General features: G+C 47.5%; 1 protein-coding gene across 2 annotated transcripts in view; it reads left to right on the top strand.

Annotated features, from left to right (window-relative positions):
• Positions 1–17,303, top strand: part of ATF6B (activating transcription factor 6 beta) — a 52,667-nt gene extending 35,364 nt beyond the window's left edge. For both annotated transcript variants that reach the window (XM_063938152.1, XM_063938153.1), the window contains exons 8-17: positions 6,211–6,344; positions 7,461–7,646; positions 7,739–7,830; positions 8,239–8,394; positions 8,814–8,921; positions 12,482–12,572; positions 12,658–12,731; positions 13,078–13,189; positions 13,275–13,359; positions 13,489–17,303. In XM_063938152.1, coding sequence (XP_063794222.1) covers positions 6,211–6,344; positions 7,461–7,646; positions 7,739–7,830; positions 8,239–8,394; positions 8,814–8,921; positions 12,482–12,572; positions 12,658–12,731; positions 13,078–13,189; positions 13,275–13,359; positions 13,489–13,697 — 1,247 coding nt within the window. In that variant the 3' untranslated portion in view covers positions 13,698–17,303. The remainder of the gene's footprint in view (positions 1–6,210; positions 6,345–7,460; positions 7,647–7,738; positions 7,831–8,238; positions 8,395–8,813; positions 8,922–12,481; positions 12,573–12,657; positions 12,732–13,077; positions 13,190–13,274; positions 13,360–13,488) is intronic.
• The last annotated feature ends 356 nt before the right edge of the window (positions 17,304–17,659 follow it).

Below are 17,659 nucleotides of genomic sequence, written 5' to 3' on the forward strand. Positions count from 1 at the left end.
AAGGTATAATACATTGCTGCCCAGGGCGCCCCCCCCAGCGCCCTGCACCCTCAGTGACCGCTGGTATGAAGTGTGCTGACAACAATGGCGCACAGCTGCAGTGCTGTGCGCTACCTTATGAAGACTGAAAGTCTTCTGCCGCCTGTTTCTGGACCTCTTCAACTTCGGCATCTGCAAGGGGGGTCGGCGGCACGGCTCCGGGACGAACCCCAGGGTGAGACCTGTGTTCCGACTCCCTCTGGAGCTAATGGTGTCCAGTAGCCTAAGAAGCAAATCCATCCTGCACGCAGGTGAGTTTACTTCTCTCCCCTAAGTCCCTCGTAGCAGTGAGCCTGTTGCCAGCAGGACTCACTGAAAATAAAAAACCTAACTTAAACTTTTATTCTAAGCAGCTCAGGAGAGCCACCTAGATTGCACCCTTCTCGGCCGGGCACAAAAATCTAACTGAGGCTTGGAGGAGGGTCATAGGGGGAGGGGCCAGTGCACACCACCTGATCCTAAAGCTTTTATTATTGTGCCCTGTCTCCTGCGGAGCCGCTAAACCCCATGGTCCTGACGGAGTCCCCAGCATCCACTTAGGACGTTAGAGAAATATGTATGCACTTTATTTCAACAAGAATATTTGGTAAATACGTCCGTTAAGCTTATTCTGAGAGCCTGTCGGTATTGCACAGCCGTGATGATCTATACCATCGCAGGCAGATCAGTTGTACACTGTTCCTCCCCAACACATGTTGAATGAATTGCGCACAGTCGGCGACGAGGTCAGATAACCGCACCGTCGTGTATTCTGGCTGTGAGATGATAGCGAGCGGCCGCTGAGATCATTGGCAGAACATCTCTTTCCAGCCTGCGCACCAGGCAGGAGGATTGCTGGTAGTCACTTGGAGCCAGCACACCGCAGGCCAATTTGGCTGGATGCGACTAAAGTGACTGAGCACATGGTAGCGTGTGAGGCCAGCTGTATTCCAGCTACTAGGGAGAAAAGCCCTGGGTTTTACACGGTGTAAGATGCATTAAATTGGATAATGTCAAAAGCCCAGTCCTTAATACTTCTTTCTTTAATCAAGAAAACATGAGCACGTTTTCTCCTTCTCACCAAATGGCAAAAGTGCTGTCATATTGGTGCACTAATTTTACTTGGTGAGTTAGTGTGGATGTGACTCAGTGTTGCCCCCCCAAAATGGCTGTGGCTTAATACGCCATGCAGCGGGAGATATCTGGCGTGATTGAGCGGACCGGTCCCGTGCAACTCCGCTAGCATTGGGCATATTTTTTTGCCAAATATGCATCTTATTCATATCAATATGCAAAAAAGATGCACAAGCAGACTCTGCTGATTAAAATGCTATGCGTCATGCCTATATTCTGTGTGGGACTGCAGCTGTGTCTGCATATGAAATGGTGCGTAGCATTCCATATGCAGATACAGCTGCGGTCGCACACAGAATATAGGCATGCCGCATATCATTTTAATCAGCAGAGTCTGCCTGTGCGTCTTACTCACATTGTTTTGCTAATAAGCATTTCAATGGAAAAAGTTGCACGAAAAGACGCTCGGCGCTAACGAGTCACTGTTTAATGTGCCAGGAGGCTAGATGTAAGTGGACACGTGTGCATGGTATCACCCATATCCCCCAGACTATTGAAGCTGTGCCCAGTCTACTTAATGCCAGAATACTGGCAGATATCAGGTTAGTTACTGAGAGGACCTGTCAGTGGGGTCTAATGCGATTCACTAGAAAGTAAAGGGCATTGTAGCCAGGGTATAGCGCTGTGTTTCCTCAGCCCAAACGGCAGGTTGGTTGTGAGATTGGGAGATGGCTGGGAGTAAGAAGCAACTTGGCTGCCACATACAGAGCTGCCGGACCATCTTGCACTATATCGTGCAGCCAGATTGCCGTGTGGGCGGATGAAGCCTCGGGGAGAGATTTCACCTTTGTAGGACACTGCCACTTACTGGGTAAAGTCAGGGTCACTCGTGTTCTGCAATCAGGGTATTGTGCGGTGTTTTGCGGTTCAGTCTGAATTCCGTGGTTGACCAGAATGAGCTCGTCCTATTCAGCTGGGCCACGTGCAGTCTACTCTTTGGAATTCGTTGCATTAATATTTATTATGATAAAAATAGCCGCAGATTTATCTCTAATGTACTCCAAATGTTTGATCATGTGCTGTCTCTCATACTCCGTGGAGGATTGTCAGCTCTGCGGGCAGAGGAACTCCCGCTTCTTGCCATATAGCTGGAAGCCAGGAATCTGCAGATCGTGCACAGATGTTGCTGTTTATTGTATTGTTCATTAATTTAATGCCTGATTGCAATTACTTGGACTCTTCTGCTTTCTCTAAATGCTCCCAGTCCTTTTGTTTCGGCCCCTATTTCAATGTCTACTGGGCGGCTTTTCTTTGGTTATAGCCCTGGTTCGTGCGATGCATTTTCCCCGGTCTCCAAATAGAGAAGACCTGACCTTGTCCCTGAAATATGCTCCCCTCCTGCTAATCCCTAAATGGCTGTGGCGGATTGTGCTATATCCTTGCTCTCCTCTTGTCAATGCATCTCCCACTGAACGTAATGCAGGATTAGCCCTGTGGGGATGGTAAGCTTGTGTGCTTTCATCAGTTGCTGCAATACGTATTACTAAAGCAGGAAAATATTCATCAATATAAACAACTGTGTATTGGGCTGTTCTTCCTGCTGAGTAAAATGTGTGTACTCCCAGTGTTGGCCTAAGTGCTGCTTGGAACAGAGGTTCCCAAACGTGGTCCTCAAGGCACCCCAACAGTCCAGGTTTTAAGGATATCCATGCTTAGGCACAGGTACGGGAACAGTAGGGTTTGCCGGCAGGTGAGATCCCAGCGGTCGTAAATACTGACGCCGGGATACCGAAGATTCTGAAGCCGACAGAAGTGAGTAAGCGGGATTCCCCCTTCTCCCCAATCCCCTAACCCTAACCAACCCCCTTGGTGCCTAATCACCACCCAGAAGTGCCTAAGCCTAACCCCTCCTCCCCCCCCCTCCGCCCAGCCGAACCTTAGCCCACCCTCCCCGCAGCCTAACCCCCCGGGACGCAGCCTAACCCTCCCTACTGCAGCCTAAACCTAACCTCCCCCCGCGGCTTACCTGCCTTGCGGCCTGCTGGATGTTCGTTCAGGATTCCAGCTGTCTTTGTTCTGGCGCCGGGATGCTGTACCCTTCTGGATGCCGGTGTCAGCATTCAGAAGGGGGGGGTCGGTATTCCGGCGTCTGTATTCTGACTGCATCCCACAGGTATCTCAGTCAGTTGAATTATACCATCTGTGCAGTAGCAGGTATTTCCCGAAAACCTGGACTGTTGGGTTGCCTTGAGGACCGTGTTTGGGAACCTTTGGCTAAAGGCCCCCATATATCCGCAATCGCAAAAAAAAAAAAACAATTAGTAGATACTGAGATTTTTCCCCAGATTTAAATATTTCCCAATCCACCAATCTGCGGCCATACATTACAGATAGTTTTCAGTGATGTGCAGATCATTTCAGCAAATACAGATCTGTCAGTCTTGAAAGACTCATCAGTTTACTAGAAACGTTCTGCAGATCTGCTGATTGTTACCATACACTAGCAATCTACAGCCCCAATTGAGCTGTGAAATCCAACATGTTGGACAACCTGATTTACCAATCCCAGTCAATTTTTGGCCGGAATCTGCGATCTGTAAACCCCACACATTGCAGATTTATTTGCACAATCGTCTGCAAAACAGCAAATTGCCCCAATTGATTGCTGATGTATGGGGGCCTTTAGAGGACGGTAAGTTTTTCGCTGTGTTGCAGTACCTCCCTGTGGCCTCTAGAGGGTTATTGTAAATGCGAGTAGATCTAATATAATATGGAATGTGTAAATATTTGCATTCCAAGACCAGGCAGTTTGCTCAACCTGATCACTGAATGAATGAAGGTGAGTAATGTGCTGACTTCTGATGTCCCAAATTGATACTGGTTGTCAGGATGCTGATAAGATGAATGCTTTGTAAATATCCAGCAAATAATTTGTGACCCAGCATGCTTGGCTATCCTGTTGGCAATCTGATCGCGCGTCAATCACTTTGCAGCCACATGGTGTAATCTCACATACACGCATTAGTCCAAACAACAGTCTCCTGGGGTGGGGTGGGGGCCTCCCACCGTTCTCCTAGCTTGGGAAATGGGTATATGTGGACGTTGCCTTTAAGCAACCAATCAGAATAACCTTGTTATCACTCAAGCACTTTAGACCACAATCGCATAACCGTCTGCATTTTGTGTTTCCTTATAATACCGGTCAGCAGACGCTATCTAGTGACATTTATTTAAACACACTGATTATACAATCGAACGTGTCCTATAATCCCCTTTGATGTGCATTAATACCTTCTGCTACCGATCACGGGTCCCGTGCATCAATTCCGGGACTCCAGGTCTTTACTGCTCCATGTCTCATGTCCTATGTAATATGTTGAATGATGCTGAATCTGTAGGAGTAGCTTCTGCTGTGATATAACTAATACAGTTTGATAAACCATGTGTTCTGGGGCATAGACACGGAACGATTTTTGGCAATTTTCTTAGCAATCTGTCTAGATTGCTTAGAAATTAAAGGGGTAATGCAGACCTGATCGCTGGGCAGCGATTTTTGCACTGCTGCGATCAGATAGTCGCCGTCCATAGGGGAGGGTATTTTCGCTGTACAAGTGTGCGAACGCATGTGTAGCAGAGCTGTACAAACAGATCTTGTGTAGTCTCTGCACAGCCCAGAACTTACTCAGCCGCTGTGATCACTTCAGCCTGTTGGGACCGGATATGATGTCAGACACCCGCCCTGCAAACGCTTGGACACGCCTGTGTTTTTTCAGACACTCCCTGAAAACGGTCAGTTGACACCCACAAACGCCCTCTTCCTGCCAATCTCCTTGCGAACGCCCGTGCATATGGATCCTTCGCACAAACCCGTCACTGACCGGCGAACCCCTTTGCAGCCATGCGACGCGCCGGCGCGGTGCATGCTCAGTTCAGATCTGGTCGCCCGCTGTGCGATAGCACATGCAGACAAGATCTAGTTAGATCGCCTAGCATGTTGATCAAGAACACTGGTGGTCATTCTGAGATGATCGTAGCTGTGCTAAATTTAGCACAGCTACGATCAGGCACTCAGACATGCGGGGGGACGCCCAGCACCGGGCTATCCCGCCCCACATGTCAGTGCAGAAGTGCAAAGGCATCACACAGCGGCGATGCCTTTGCACTTCAAGAGTAGCTCCCGGCCAGCACAGCTTTAGCGTGCTGGCCGGGAGCTACTCGTCGCTCCCCGGCCCGCAGCAGCTGCGTGTGAAGTCACGCAGCCGCTGCGGCCCGCCCCCCATTCGGCTTGGCCACGCCTGCGTTGGCCGGACTGTGCCCACGAAATGGCGGCCAAACGCCCTACCCCCCCTGCCCAGCGACCGCCTCTGCCTGTCAATCAGGCAGAGGCGATCGCAGCCCTGCTACGGCCTTCGGACGTCTGGCATGCGCCGGCGCATGCGCAGTGGGTACCCGTTCGCTCGGCTGCGAAAAAAAAGCAGCGAGCAAACGGGTCAGAATGACCCCCCCTGTGTGTATAGCGATGTGTGCTAACCTAGATCGCTTAGCACACAGCATTGTCGCCCCGTATGTATGCCCCATTAGACTAGTGATATACTGTAATCTCATTGGCCGGCTGCAGTGTCCTACATATCTGTCCAGCTATGCTTTTTGCATTGTTAATGCAGAAGTTGTTTGAGTGTCAATAAGAATCTGCAGCCAAAATGTATTTTTGTTTCTGGGTTGTTGTTTTTTTCTCCCCAAACTTCCCATCTCTATATCAATTTATGAAGCAAGAACAATTGTGAGACCTCCATTATGCGCTGATAGTAGCCCTTTTTATTCATTCCATGGGGTAAATTTACTAAGGTGGGAGATTTTTAGAACTGGTGATGTTGCCCATGGCAACCAATCGGATTCTTCTTACCATTTATCTAGCTGCTTCTAGCAGATAATAGATATAATCTGATTGGTTGCTATGGGCAACATCACCAGTTCTAAAAATCTCCCACCTTAGTAAATTTACCCCTATGTGCTAGTGACTGATCTGCAGATGAATGTATTAGCTGAGGGGAAGATGACGAGACGTCCCTGTTATTACCCACTGAACCGAAATCATTGTACTCTCCTTCCCCATTTCAGCCTCTCCGCCTATGCTGGTGTCTCAGCTCCTGACAGTGCAGAATGGGGGAACCGTGACGTCGCCTGTTAAACCTGAAGCCAAGACCATCGTGCCTGCCCCGAGCACTGGAAAAAACAGCCCCGCGGAGGTGGATGTAAGTATCTGGTTGGGGAAGGGGGGGGGGGGGGGGCGCTGGTTCCGGGGCAGGGGATTTGATTGACTGATGCAGCTCAGACACCATACCTAAATCTTCCAGTGACTGTTCTCTGATGCGTTCTAATGATATTTTATGAATATATGGTTCCTAATGTCTGTTATGAAATAAAAATTGTGCTGATTAGTGTTCTAGAGTCTGTTCACCAAAATATTATTGAATTAGACATTTTTGACTTTTAGAATAATTTTCTTGGTTCTAAAGATGAGGGTGAAATGTTTTATTTTTGTGGTATTGTGACTGTTTTGTCTCTCGTATCTGAATTCCCTGTCTGTGATCAGGAAAAGGTTTTGGTATAGCCAAACATGGGATCCGTTCTCTAGGTCGACCACTATTGGTCGACAATAACTAGGTCGACATGTTCTAGGTCGACAGGTCAAAAGGTCGATATGAGTTTTTCATGATTTTTTTTTTTAACCTTTTCATACTTAACGATCCACATAGACTACAATTTGGAACAGTAACCTGTGCCGAGCGCAGTGACAGCAGAGCGAGGAACCTTGCCTGAAGCATGGCGAGCGAAGCAAGGGGACACGGTGCACTAATTGGGGTTCCCGGTCACTCTACGAGAAAAACAACACCAAAAAAAATTAAAAACTCATGTCAACCTTTTGACCTGACGACCTAGACCATGTTGACCTAGAGACCCTGTCGACCTTTTACTATCTACCTTCCATACCACACCCGCCAGACATATAAATTCACACCACAGTGGTTTCCAAACTTGTGCAACTTAACGAGACAGGTTTTAAGAATATCCATGCTTGAGCAGGTTTTAAGAATATCCATGCCGGGAGCATTGGTGGCTTAATTAGTACCTCATACAATTTGATTTAACCATCTGTGCTCAAGCATGGGATAGCCTTAGAACATAGACTGCTAGCTAGTGTGCCTTGCAGACCAACTTTGGGAACCACTGGCTCACTGCATAAACTGGATGAAGGCTCTTGGTGTGTTTGTGGTATGACCCTGCCCGGTTCCGTGACCTGTGAGAGGCCAGTGCTTTGGCGGTGACCAGTGTCTCTAGCATGGGTGTATCTCATTGCTTCATTTTAGCCCAAGCTCTTAAAGAGACAGCAACGCATGATCAAGAACAGGGAGTCAGCGTGCCAGTCCCGGAGGAAGAAGAAGGAATATGTGCAAGGTCTGGAGGCGAGACTGCTGGACACAGAGAGACAGCTGGAGAACGCTCGACAAGAGAACAGGGAGCTGCGGGACACAGTGCAGCATCTAATGAGAGAGGTGAGTAGAGGTGGTGATACAGAGAGACAGGTGTGTGGTGCGGCGTATACAGGCCACTTGCTCCACCAGTTCTCCTCCTCTGTCCAACACAGAACTCTTCGCTCCGCGGCTCCTCCAGCAGCCGGAAAGTTGTCTGTGTGATGGTCGTCCTCGTCTTCATTGCGTTCAACTTCGGGCCCACAAGGTGAGTCACAAACTCTGCCACAAGCACCGACTCCATTCACAGGACACGGAAACTGGGCAAATATCATTGTTAGCAGAGGCAGAATATTAAACTAACCAATAAACAGCCTCCACCCCTCAAATTGCCGTCATTATGGCTGAAAATGGGTTTCCATGCTGAGTGTTTGTCAGGACTGCTAAGATTCAAAGGCAGAATGCACAGTACTGATATTTCCAGTAATGTAAACGGATTTGGATTGTCCTTGAGTCTGTACAGAGAAGTTAAAACAATTGTAAAGTGCTTTTAATTGGTAGTAAGCGAGACAGCGCCATCTACAGGCTGTAATAAGATACTGTTCTCTCACTTTAGAATGGTGCTAATCCCAGATGCTGAGGCATAAGTATGTTCTCTTCCTCTTCCCTGTATCAGTTTGACCCGCAGCATACAGGAGGAGTCTGTGAAGAGTCCAGAGATATCCCACCATGCTCGCCGCTTGCTGACTTACAATAACGAAGACAAGTTGCGTGCGCCCCCGGGACCAAAGTTCTATGCGCGACATCCCGCTAAACACAAAAGCTCATTCAGGTATCTCAGGAAGGTTCCAGGGTTTCTCCTGGCTAGTGACTGCTCTACATATATTTGTCTTCTAGACCAGACATCCCTTTTTTGCTATCTCTCTGTGCCTTTTATAAGTGTACCAGGTCTCTTAGTATGAGTCTCTATCCCTGTGACCTCTAGGGAAGCTTCATCTAGTCCTTTATAACCCATACACCTTAAGTGTCCAGATGTCTTCTGCTTATTGTAAGACTTTGGACATGTATTGAGTCTACTCTAAATCACTCCGTTTTTATGCTCACCTGCCCTTTTTGCTCCTTGCTGTTCCATAGTACCATGTTTGTACTTTGTACCAGGGTTTAATGCTTCGTTGTACCCGCTCTGGCTGTAGAAGTACATGTGTCATCCGTCTATCATAGTGGCAGCAGCTGACCTTTCATCTTTTTCAGTAATGCCACCGGGTCACTGGCCAACGTGAAGCACCTGATGGTCCGAGATCTGGACCAGCTGTTCCTCACCTCTGACTGCAGACACTTCAACCGCACAGAGTCACTCCGGTACGTGTCTCTATGCTTGGGGCTTGTTATGTATAAGGTGGAGACCCAGAGCTGTACGTTATGTCTCTTCTCCAATGTGTGTGTCTAGATGATCTAACGTTACAGAGACGTATAAGGCGGGGGAGAAGGAATCCAGTACACAGAGAGAGGTCATGCACAGTATAACTATGTACTAAGGAGAGCAATGTTATTCTGGCTTTTAAAGCACGTTATTCTTATATATATTTTTTTGTTATTTCTTTGTCTCTCCTTTTGTTAAACTATAGTACTACATATTTCCTTATGTAACAGGTTATTGGTTACTGCCTTCATTTTGCCCCTTTCACCTACATATAGTGGTGCCAGCTGTTTTGTGAGCTGCACAAACGTTGCGAGAATTACGCCCGTTAACTAACTAAAGGGCCCCATACTCTAGAACGATAATGCCCGATTTCGTCTGGTTTCGGGCATTCGGCCCGATATATCGGATGAAATCGGGCATTTTGGAGGTGTTTCCGATCCGATGCGCGTTCCCGTGAGCTTCGGATCGGATCCTCCGGATTGAATGTGCTCCACATTCAATCACGTCCATCCCCGCAGGCATGGCTGGGATCGCCCGAGATACATTGTATGCAAAAGGACAGCATACGATGTATCTTGGGCGATCCTGCTCCCTGGGAGGCTGCCGGGGGTGATCGCCTGCGACATGTCAGACGGACATGTCGCGTAAGTGTATGGGGCCCTTAAGTACTAGTAACATTATGGAGGCATCATGAGGCACTGCAGGCTGCGGGCGCGCAAAACGGGTAGCAGTTGATTTACCGGCGGACACAATACAGACGGTCATAATCCCGACAGCCATTAACCGACATTCAAAATACAGACACGATCAAAATACCGACATTCATTGTTCCGACATGTTTAAAATGCCGACATAGAATACCAACATTTGAAATGCCGACATAAGGAATTTTTGCCCAACAACAGACTTGTTCATACTTTACCATCCCAGTGGACCTGGAGGGGGAATATAATAGTGCGCCGACTGCAGCGAGGCACCGGGCCCGAAGCATGACGAGCGCACGGTGGCCATGTCGACCTATATCCACATTGACACAACCCCCCCAGAAAAACTCATGTCGGCATTTTGAAATGTCTGTATTCTGACAGTGTCATCATTTTGAACATGTCGGCATAATGAATGTGGGTATTTTGACTGTCGGTCAATGGCTGCTGGGATAATTACCGTTGGTATTGTGTCCGTTGGTAAATCATACTGAACCCCATAAAACATGTGCCTCCATTGAGTTTAAGTTTATTATTGAGTTTCCATTCATTTCGTTTACATTATCTTGTGTGTGCGTCAAAGGAGGGAGTCGTAGAGGTGACGTGGGGGAGGGGCTTGCAGGTGGGGGCGACTCAGAATCGGGCTGAAATTTACCATTAGGATGCAAAGAAAGAATCCTCATTGTTAGCATTACTGAGAATGACAGAGATATATCAGCATTTGCCGACGTAGTCACCTGTGTGCAAACGTCAGTCTAAATGTTTTTCTAACGTCCTTTTGTTATATTCTGGGATTAAATGAAATGAACAATAAGGGGTAGATTTACTAACGTGCGGGTGGTTGGAGCCGCTGATCATCAGATTTAAAGCGCAATGCATACAGATGCCAAGTCATGCTTGTCCAGCATTTATTCCTATTGTCGTTTTAAAACTATCGGTCAAAGCTGCCAGTGACCAGCGACTCTGACAACACGCTGATTAGTAAATATACCCCAAACCTGTTCATAGAAGGGAGCATAGGCCAGGAGAAATACTACGCCCATTTCCAAATATGCGAGTAAGGAACTTCAGTTTAAGGGGTTTGATCCTTAGTGCCGGATTTGGAGGTTGGTACTGATGTGGTAGGAGGCCGAGGTTGGTACTGATGTGGTAGGAGGCAGAGGTTAGCACTGATGCGGTTGGCGGTAGAGGTTGGCACTGATGCGGTTGGCGGCAGAGGTTGGCACTGATGCGGTTGGCGGCAGAGGTTGTTATTTATGTGGTAGGAGGCTGGGGTGGTACTAAGGTGGTGGTGTTTGGGGGTGTGGGCATATTTGTCATTAATGTGGTAGGAGGCCGAGGTTGGTACTGATGTGGTAGGAGGCCGAGGTTGGTACTGATGTGGTAGGAGGCCGAGGTTGGTACTGATGTGGTAGGAGGCCGAGGTTGGTACTGATGTGGTAGGAGGCCGAGGTTGGTACTGATGTGGTAGGAGGCCGAGGTTGGTACTGATGTGGTAGGAGGCCGAGGTTGGTACTGATGTGGTAGGAGGCCGAGGTTGGTACTGATGTGGTAGGAAGCAGAGGATGGTACTGATGTGGTAGGAGGCCGAGGTTGGTACTGATGTAGTAGGAGGCTGAGGTTGTCCCTGATGTGGTAGGAGGCTGAGGTTGTCCCTGATGTGGTAGGAGGCTGAGGTTATTTATGTAGTAGGTGGCAGAGGTTGGCACTGATATGGTAGGAGGCAGAGGTTAGCACTGATGCGGTTGGCGGAAGAGGTTGGCACTGATGCGGTTGGCGGCAGAGGTTGTTATTTATGTGGTAGGAGGCTGGGGTGGTACTAAGGTGGTGGTTTTTGGGGGTGTGGTCATATTTGTCATTAATGTGGTAGGAGGCCGAGGTTGGTACTGATATGGTAGGAGGCCGAGGTTGGTACTGATGTGGTAGGAGGCCGAGGTTGGTACTGATGTGGTAGGAGGCCGAGGTTGGTACTGATGTGGTAGGAGGCCGAGGTTGGTACTGATGTGGTAGGAGGCCGAGGTTGGTACTGATGTGGTAGGAGGCCGAGGTTGGTACTGATGTGGTAGGAGGCCGAGGTTGGTACTGATGTGGTAGGAGGCCGAGGTTGGTACTGATGTGGTAGGAAGCAGAGGTTGGTACTGATGTGGTAGGAGGCCGAGTTTGGTACTGATGTGGTAGAAAGCAGAGGATGGTACTAATGTGGTAGGAGGCCGAGATTGGTACTGATGTGGTAGAAGGCTGAGGTTGTCCCTGATATGGTAGGAGGCTGAGGTTGTTATTTATGTAGTAGGTGGCAGAGGTTGGCACTGATGCGGTTGGCGGAAGAGGTTGGCACTGTTGCGGTTGGCGGGAGAGGTTGTTATTTATGTGGTAGGAGGCTGGGGTGGTACTAAGGTGGTGGTGTTTGGGGTTATGGGCATATTTGGCAATAATGTGGTAGGAGGCAGAGGTTGGTATTTATATGGCAGGAGGCCAGCATGGTACTAATGTGGTAGGATGCCGGGCTTTGATGTCACTTTTGCATAGTGCATTTCTGCCTCTCCTCGACTTTGAGGCTCACTTTTGCATTGCGGAGGCTGCTCCCGAGCACGGAGGAAGGTGTGCACTCTGATTTGCATTGGTCGGGCCATGAAGACCCTTCAGTACTAGCAGTGTGTCTTGATTGTGCTTTGTAATTAAACCTCCACTGTTGGTAATGTACGTCATTATTTGCATGTGTTTTTATCAGACCATTTCGCATCCCCGTGTTTCTTCAGGCCTCCTAACTTTCTCCCCCCCCCCACTGCCTCAATTAGGTTAGCTGACGAGCTCAGTTTATGGGTAAGCCGACATCAGAATGAAAGGAAAGTTGGAAAGTCGCCCCCTAAAAAGCAGAGGAAGATAAAGGTGAGTGAGTGTATGAATGGGGTGACCAAACGTTACACACAGAGTGACCGTCCTCTCACACGGTCTGCTGTGTCTTCTTTCCCAGAAGCCCTTGATCAGGAATAGCGTGTCCCTTGCAGACTTGGTTCCTGCACAGCCGTCCAGACTGCAGCCGCACAGGTTCCTCACTCTGTTTTATCTGCCTCTCCCTCCCTACACATCATGACTTTACTTTCACTTCTTCCCATTATTACAGTACATCTGACCTGGATAACACCATTTATCACTGTCGTGCTCCCTCCCTGTGCCTCTCCAGCATGGCTCCATTTGGTGCTCTACCCTGTGGCTCATATTGAATACGTCTCACACTCTCTCTCTCTTCTCTGTCATTTATCGTGTTCCTCAGAGCCTCTCTTGTCTACCTTCCTTCCTGTGCCTCTCTCCTCATGTCTCTATGCTGCCTCCCTCTGGCACATCTATGTGTGGCCCTTTCATGTCTCACATGGTCCCTCTGTCTCTTCCATAGGATGCACAGTGCTCCGCTACAGCTGTACGGGCCCAAGGAGACCACTGACCACTCTCTAATGGACGCCATTGAGAGACGGGAAGACACGTTTTACGTGGTGTCCTTCCGGAGGGTCAGTGCTGCAGTCGCTGGTGTCTGTCTCTGCTGTGTTACTCTCTTACCAGAGTCACCTTACACTTCCTTTCTCTCTCTCTCAGGATCACCTTCTCCTTCCAGCTATAAGTCACAATAAGACATCCCGTCCAAAAATGTCTCTGGTGATGCCGGCCATGTCTGTGAATGGTGAGTAACGGAACCAGTGGTTGGACCTCTCCTCGACACATTCCACTTCTCTATGTGTCTTATGCCACCGTGTGTCCATACCAGCATGCTGTCATCGAAAAGTCAATTTTCTCTACCTTCTCGTCACAGATAGCGTCTATAACCGCTCCCCGGGATTCGAGGCAATGATGCAGATAGACTGCGAGGTTATGGACACCAGAGTCATCCAGATAAAGTCTTCCACAGTCCCCCCCTCTCTGCGCACACCCCGCACTCCTCCCCAACAGCAGGGGGCAGTGCGTGGGAACCTGTCCCTCTACTTACAGGACCAGATGTCTCTGGCGGATGGACAGGACTGACATCGGGCACAATACAAGCAATTTAATTTCTTTTCTTTTTTTTAATATATATATTGTAAAGAATTATTGTAAATACAGTGATATGTATATAAGATAAAATATAGGCAGAAGCGCGAGTAGATGTGAGTGGTATATATAATTAGTTTGTGCGTCTGTGTGGTCATGGATGATGTCATCTGTTCGACTACATTGTGTGTAAAATGGAACTGTCAAACCCAGTGGCCGGGGATGTTTGTTACCTATGTACAGTGACTTCCAGGTATTTATTCAGATCTGTTAATGTTATCCCGGCATCGTTAGGCATAAAAACGAAGAAAAAAAAAAAAAACAATTAACCAAAACACTTTTTTCTGGTCCACAGCATAGTAGACCCAGCATCAAGTATCCTTATATAAGTTGGAGGCCACCCAATTAGTTTATATTTGTTGGGTCTTACTATCAATTAGTTTATATTTGTTGGGTCTTACTATCTGCGCGAAAATAAGAAACGGTAGAATGTTGCCTACATATAATAATTATTCTCCTTTTCTCCAATAGATTCAATTAAAGTAAAGATCTTTATCTACATATGAGACCTTTTTCGGAGTTGGGTGTAAATGCAAGTTGTCGCCCCCTCCCCTTCATCTTTCCATGATGCGCATTTGTTGTCCTGGCGACTCATCCACGTTTTTCAATTACCTCTCCATGCACCAAGTGGGGTTGGGACGGGGATTGAAGGGAGGCATGTAGTCACAGCCAAAGTACAGTTAAGTGTGTGGCGTCAGGAAACGCATCCAAGATGGCCGCCTGAAAGGCGTAAATGCACCTATTTCGAAGGAGATAAATTTGCGGGCACTCGAGCCATGGCTTAAGTTGCAAGCTGATGATGGTGGAGGCTGAGGCTTGAATCTGATTTGACGAACACAGCTAAGACACACCCCATTATGCAAATATAGTGTAACTGCTGTGGCTGCAATCTAATAGACGGTGTGCTGAACACTCGTTTATACTCTGCTTGGCACAGGCTGGCTGCTGATTAGTGTGGTCTTTAAAAAAGTTGACATTTTACAATTGCGTCTTCTTTGATTTGCATGTCATAGGCTCCATGCGACTTTTGCACTTATTATCCGTACTTTTCACCCATGTACTGTAATGTGTATGGATTGTGCACTGTGTTCCTGAGCAACTTCTGTGCTTCCAGTGAAGCCACGCCTCCTGTGTTCCTGCCGCATCTGCCCCTATTGCATGCCTGGGCAGAGGGCCGCGTTTGTTATCTATGCAGAATTGGTCACATCTCGTGTTTCCAGCCCATTCTGCATAGGTAGTAAGAGGCACATTTTTTTCCAGCCACATTTCGTATCTGGATGATAGGTCGACAGGCTCAAATGGTCGACACAGGACATTTTTGAAATGTTAATTTAAAAAAAATATTTTTTCGTGCTCTATCATCCATGTGGGCTGCGATTGGGAATAGTAACGTGCCCCAAGCATGGTGAGTGAAACAGTACACTAATTGGGGTCACATATGGTTAAACATACAAAATGACACCCAAACATGCAAAAAAAAAAAAATGCATCGACCTTTTCCACGTTGACCTTTTCAGGTGTCTACCTTTTCACTGACGCTCTGTTGACTCTGTCAACCGTATGCATGTCGACCTAGAAACTGGTAAACCTGATTTTGTTAGACCATAATGATCCTCACCAGCCGCATTTACCTTTACATCCAACTAGGAATAAGGTCCAGGTGTAGAGGGAAAGCCAATGGTTCTTGCAGAAGTAACCATGTCATCCCGCTGCAGCATACCATAGAACTGAAAAATGATCTCTGACTCCGTCCATTAATGTGAAAGCTGGACTGACCTCCTGGTGTGACAGTGTCCCCCTAGGCGAGAGGGTTTAATGACACCTAAATCACGTGTCTCCCACTTGACCCAGGATGTCCAAGCACTACTGGCTCATTCCCTGCCATCCCTCCAGAGTCACCACCTTCCCTTGCACCCCTCTTACCATCAGGAACACCACAACCCCAGTGCCGTGGCTTCATCCCTGATTCCGTCCTTCCCTTTATTCCCCCCCATCCTTTCTCTATCTCACACTACAACCAAAACCCTTATCCACTCTCACCATCTCCAGCCTCCACTAATTGTAAACTCACTGGATTACCACCGTCCATAGCTTGCGATCTCTGCATTTGTTTTGTTCACCCCACTATCCAGTGCTGCAAAGCATGAGGGCTCCATGGAAATCATTGGCAGTATTAAAAAAAAATCCTGTTTCCATTTACTAATTTATTTTACATTCTTCTTTCACTGCAATGCATCTAAATGGGTAAAAGATATTTTATTTAGTACTGTTTTGACAATTCATAACTGATCTCAAAAAAATGTAATTCTGCTTATTACTAATTATAGTGGGGGTTAAAGTTTTCAGCCACTGGCGACACTGCGTCCCACATTCACTGCAGAAATGAACTCGACTTGTCTTCTACAAACAGAGTAGATGCTAGTTTGCCTCTACTGCATAGGCACTGGGTACACCTGGAGGGGAGTTTCCCATTTGCTTCTACTGCATAGGCACTGGGTACACCTGGAGGGGAGTTTCCCATTTGCTTCTACTGCATAGGCACTGGGTACACCTGGAGGGGAGTTTCCCATTTGCTTCTACTGCATAGGCACTGGGTACACCTGGAGGGGAGTTTCCCATTTGCTTCTACTGCATAGGCACTGGGTACACCTGGAGGGGAGTTTCCCATTTGCTTCTACTGAATAGGCACTGGGTACACCTGGAGGGGAGTTTCCCATTTGCTTCTACTGCATAGGCACTGGGTACACCTGGAGGGGAATTTCCCATTTGCTTCCACTGCATAGGCACTGGGTACACCTGGAGGGGAATTTCCCATTTGCTTCCACTGCATAGGCACTGGGTACACCTGGAGGTGAGTTTCTCAACTGCTTCCACTGCATAGGCACTGGGTACACCTGGGGGTGAATTTCCCATTTCTTTTCCACCGCGTAGGCACTGGGTACAACAGGTGAGTTTCCCATTTGCCCCCACTGTATCACTGGCACTTGGTACACCTAGAGGTGAGTTTTCCATTTGAAATTCTTTGACATCATCCACAACTAAATACATATGTGTGTGTGCTGACACAGCGGTAGACTGTTGCTTTGTGTATATGTGGGTATTTTATTTATATTACATTTTGTTTACATATAAATAAAACTGAAACATATATGCAGATTTCAATGGGACTTCATATGAATATATGCCTATATTCATAGATCTATAGTAATAAATTAGCTGGACTAAAGGGAAATATAATCTATTACACAGTGAACCTGATTATCACCTATTGCTTTAGCACCAAGGGAATGGCAATCTGGTGTATGTGTCTCGCTCTGAGTATGTATATTTGTATATGAGAAATGTAAGGGCCCTTGTTTCTGAATCTACAGAGGGCGTGTTACGGAGGAGTACTTTCATTGACAATGTACAAAGGATGTATGTGTGGTATTTGTGTGTATGTCTGCGGGAGTGTGTGTTGTAGTGTGCAGAAATCTGTTGCTGTCATTTTGTACTTTGTTATGGGGAAACCTTTTTATAATAAATACTGGAAAAAAAAGATTGCTGGCTCTACTGTGTTCTGTCAGTGACTTTATCCCAGAGACATGGTGATGGGAGTGTGACGTAAGGTGGTAAGTGTGTTGTACGGGTCACAGCTGCGATGAATCAGGGAGCTAGTAGGAGAACGGTATAGTACAATGCATGACGACAGATCGGCAATAGACAAGCAAAAATGTAAGTGATGCATCTGGACAAGTCCTTAATCTCATTGATGGCACGACTATCTCCTCTAGCCGCCAAGTGCGCTGTCTTGGAATAATCCTTGGCTCCTCCCTCTCCTTCAAACCATTCAGCACCTCTCACAAACCTGCCATTTTTATCTCAAAAATATTTCCAGGGTCAGACCCTTTCCACTC

This window comes from Pseudophryne corroboree, chromosome 8 (genome assembly GCF_028390025.1).
Source record: "Pseudophryne corroboree isolate aPseCor3 chromosome 8, aPseCor3.hap2, whole genome shotgun sequence".
In the NCBI taxonomy this organism is placed as follows: Eukaryota; Metazoa; Chordata; class Amphibia; order Anura; family Myobatrachidae; genus Pseudophryne; species Pseudophryne corroboree.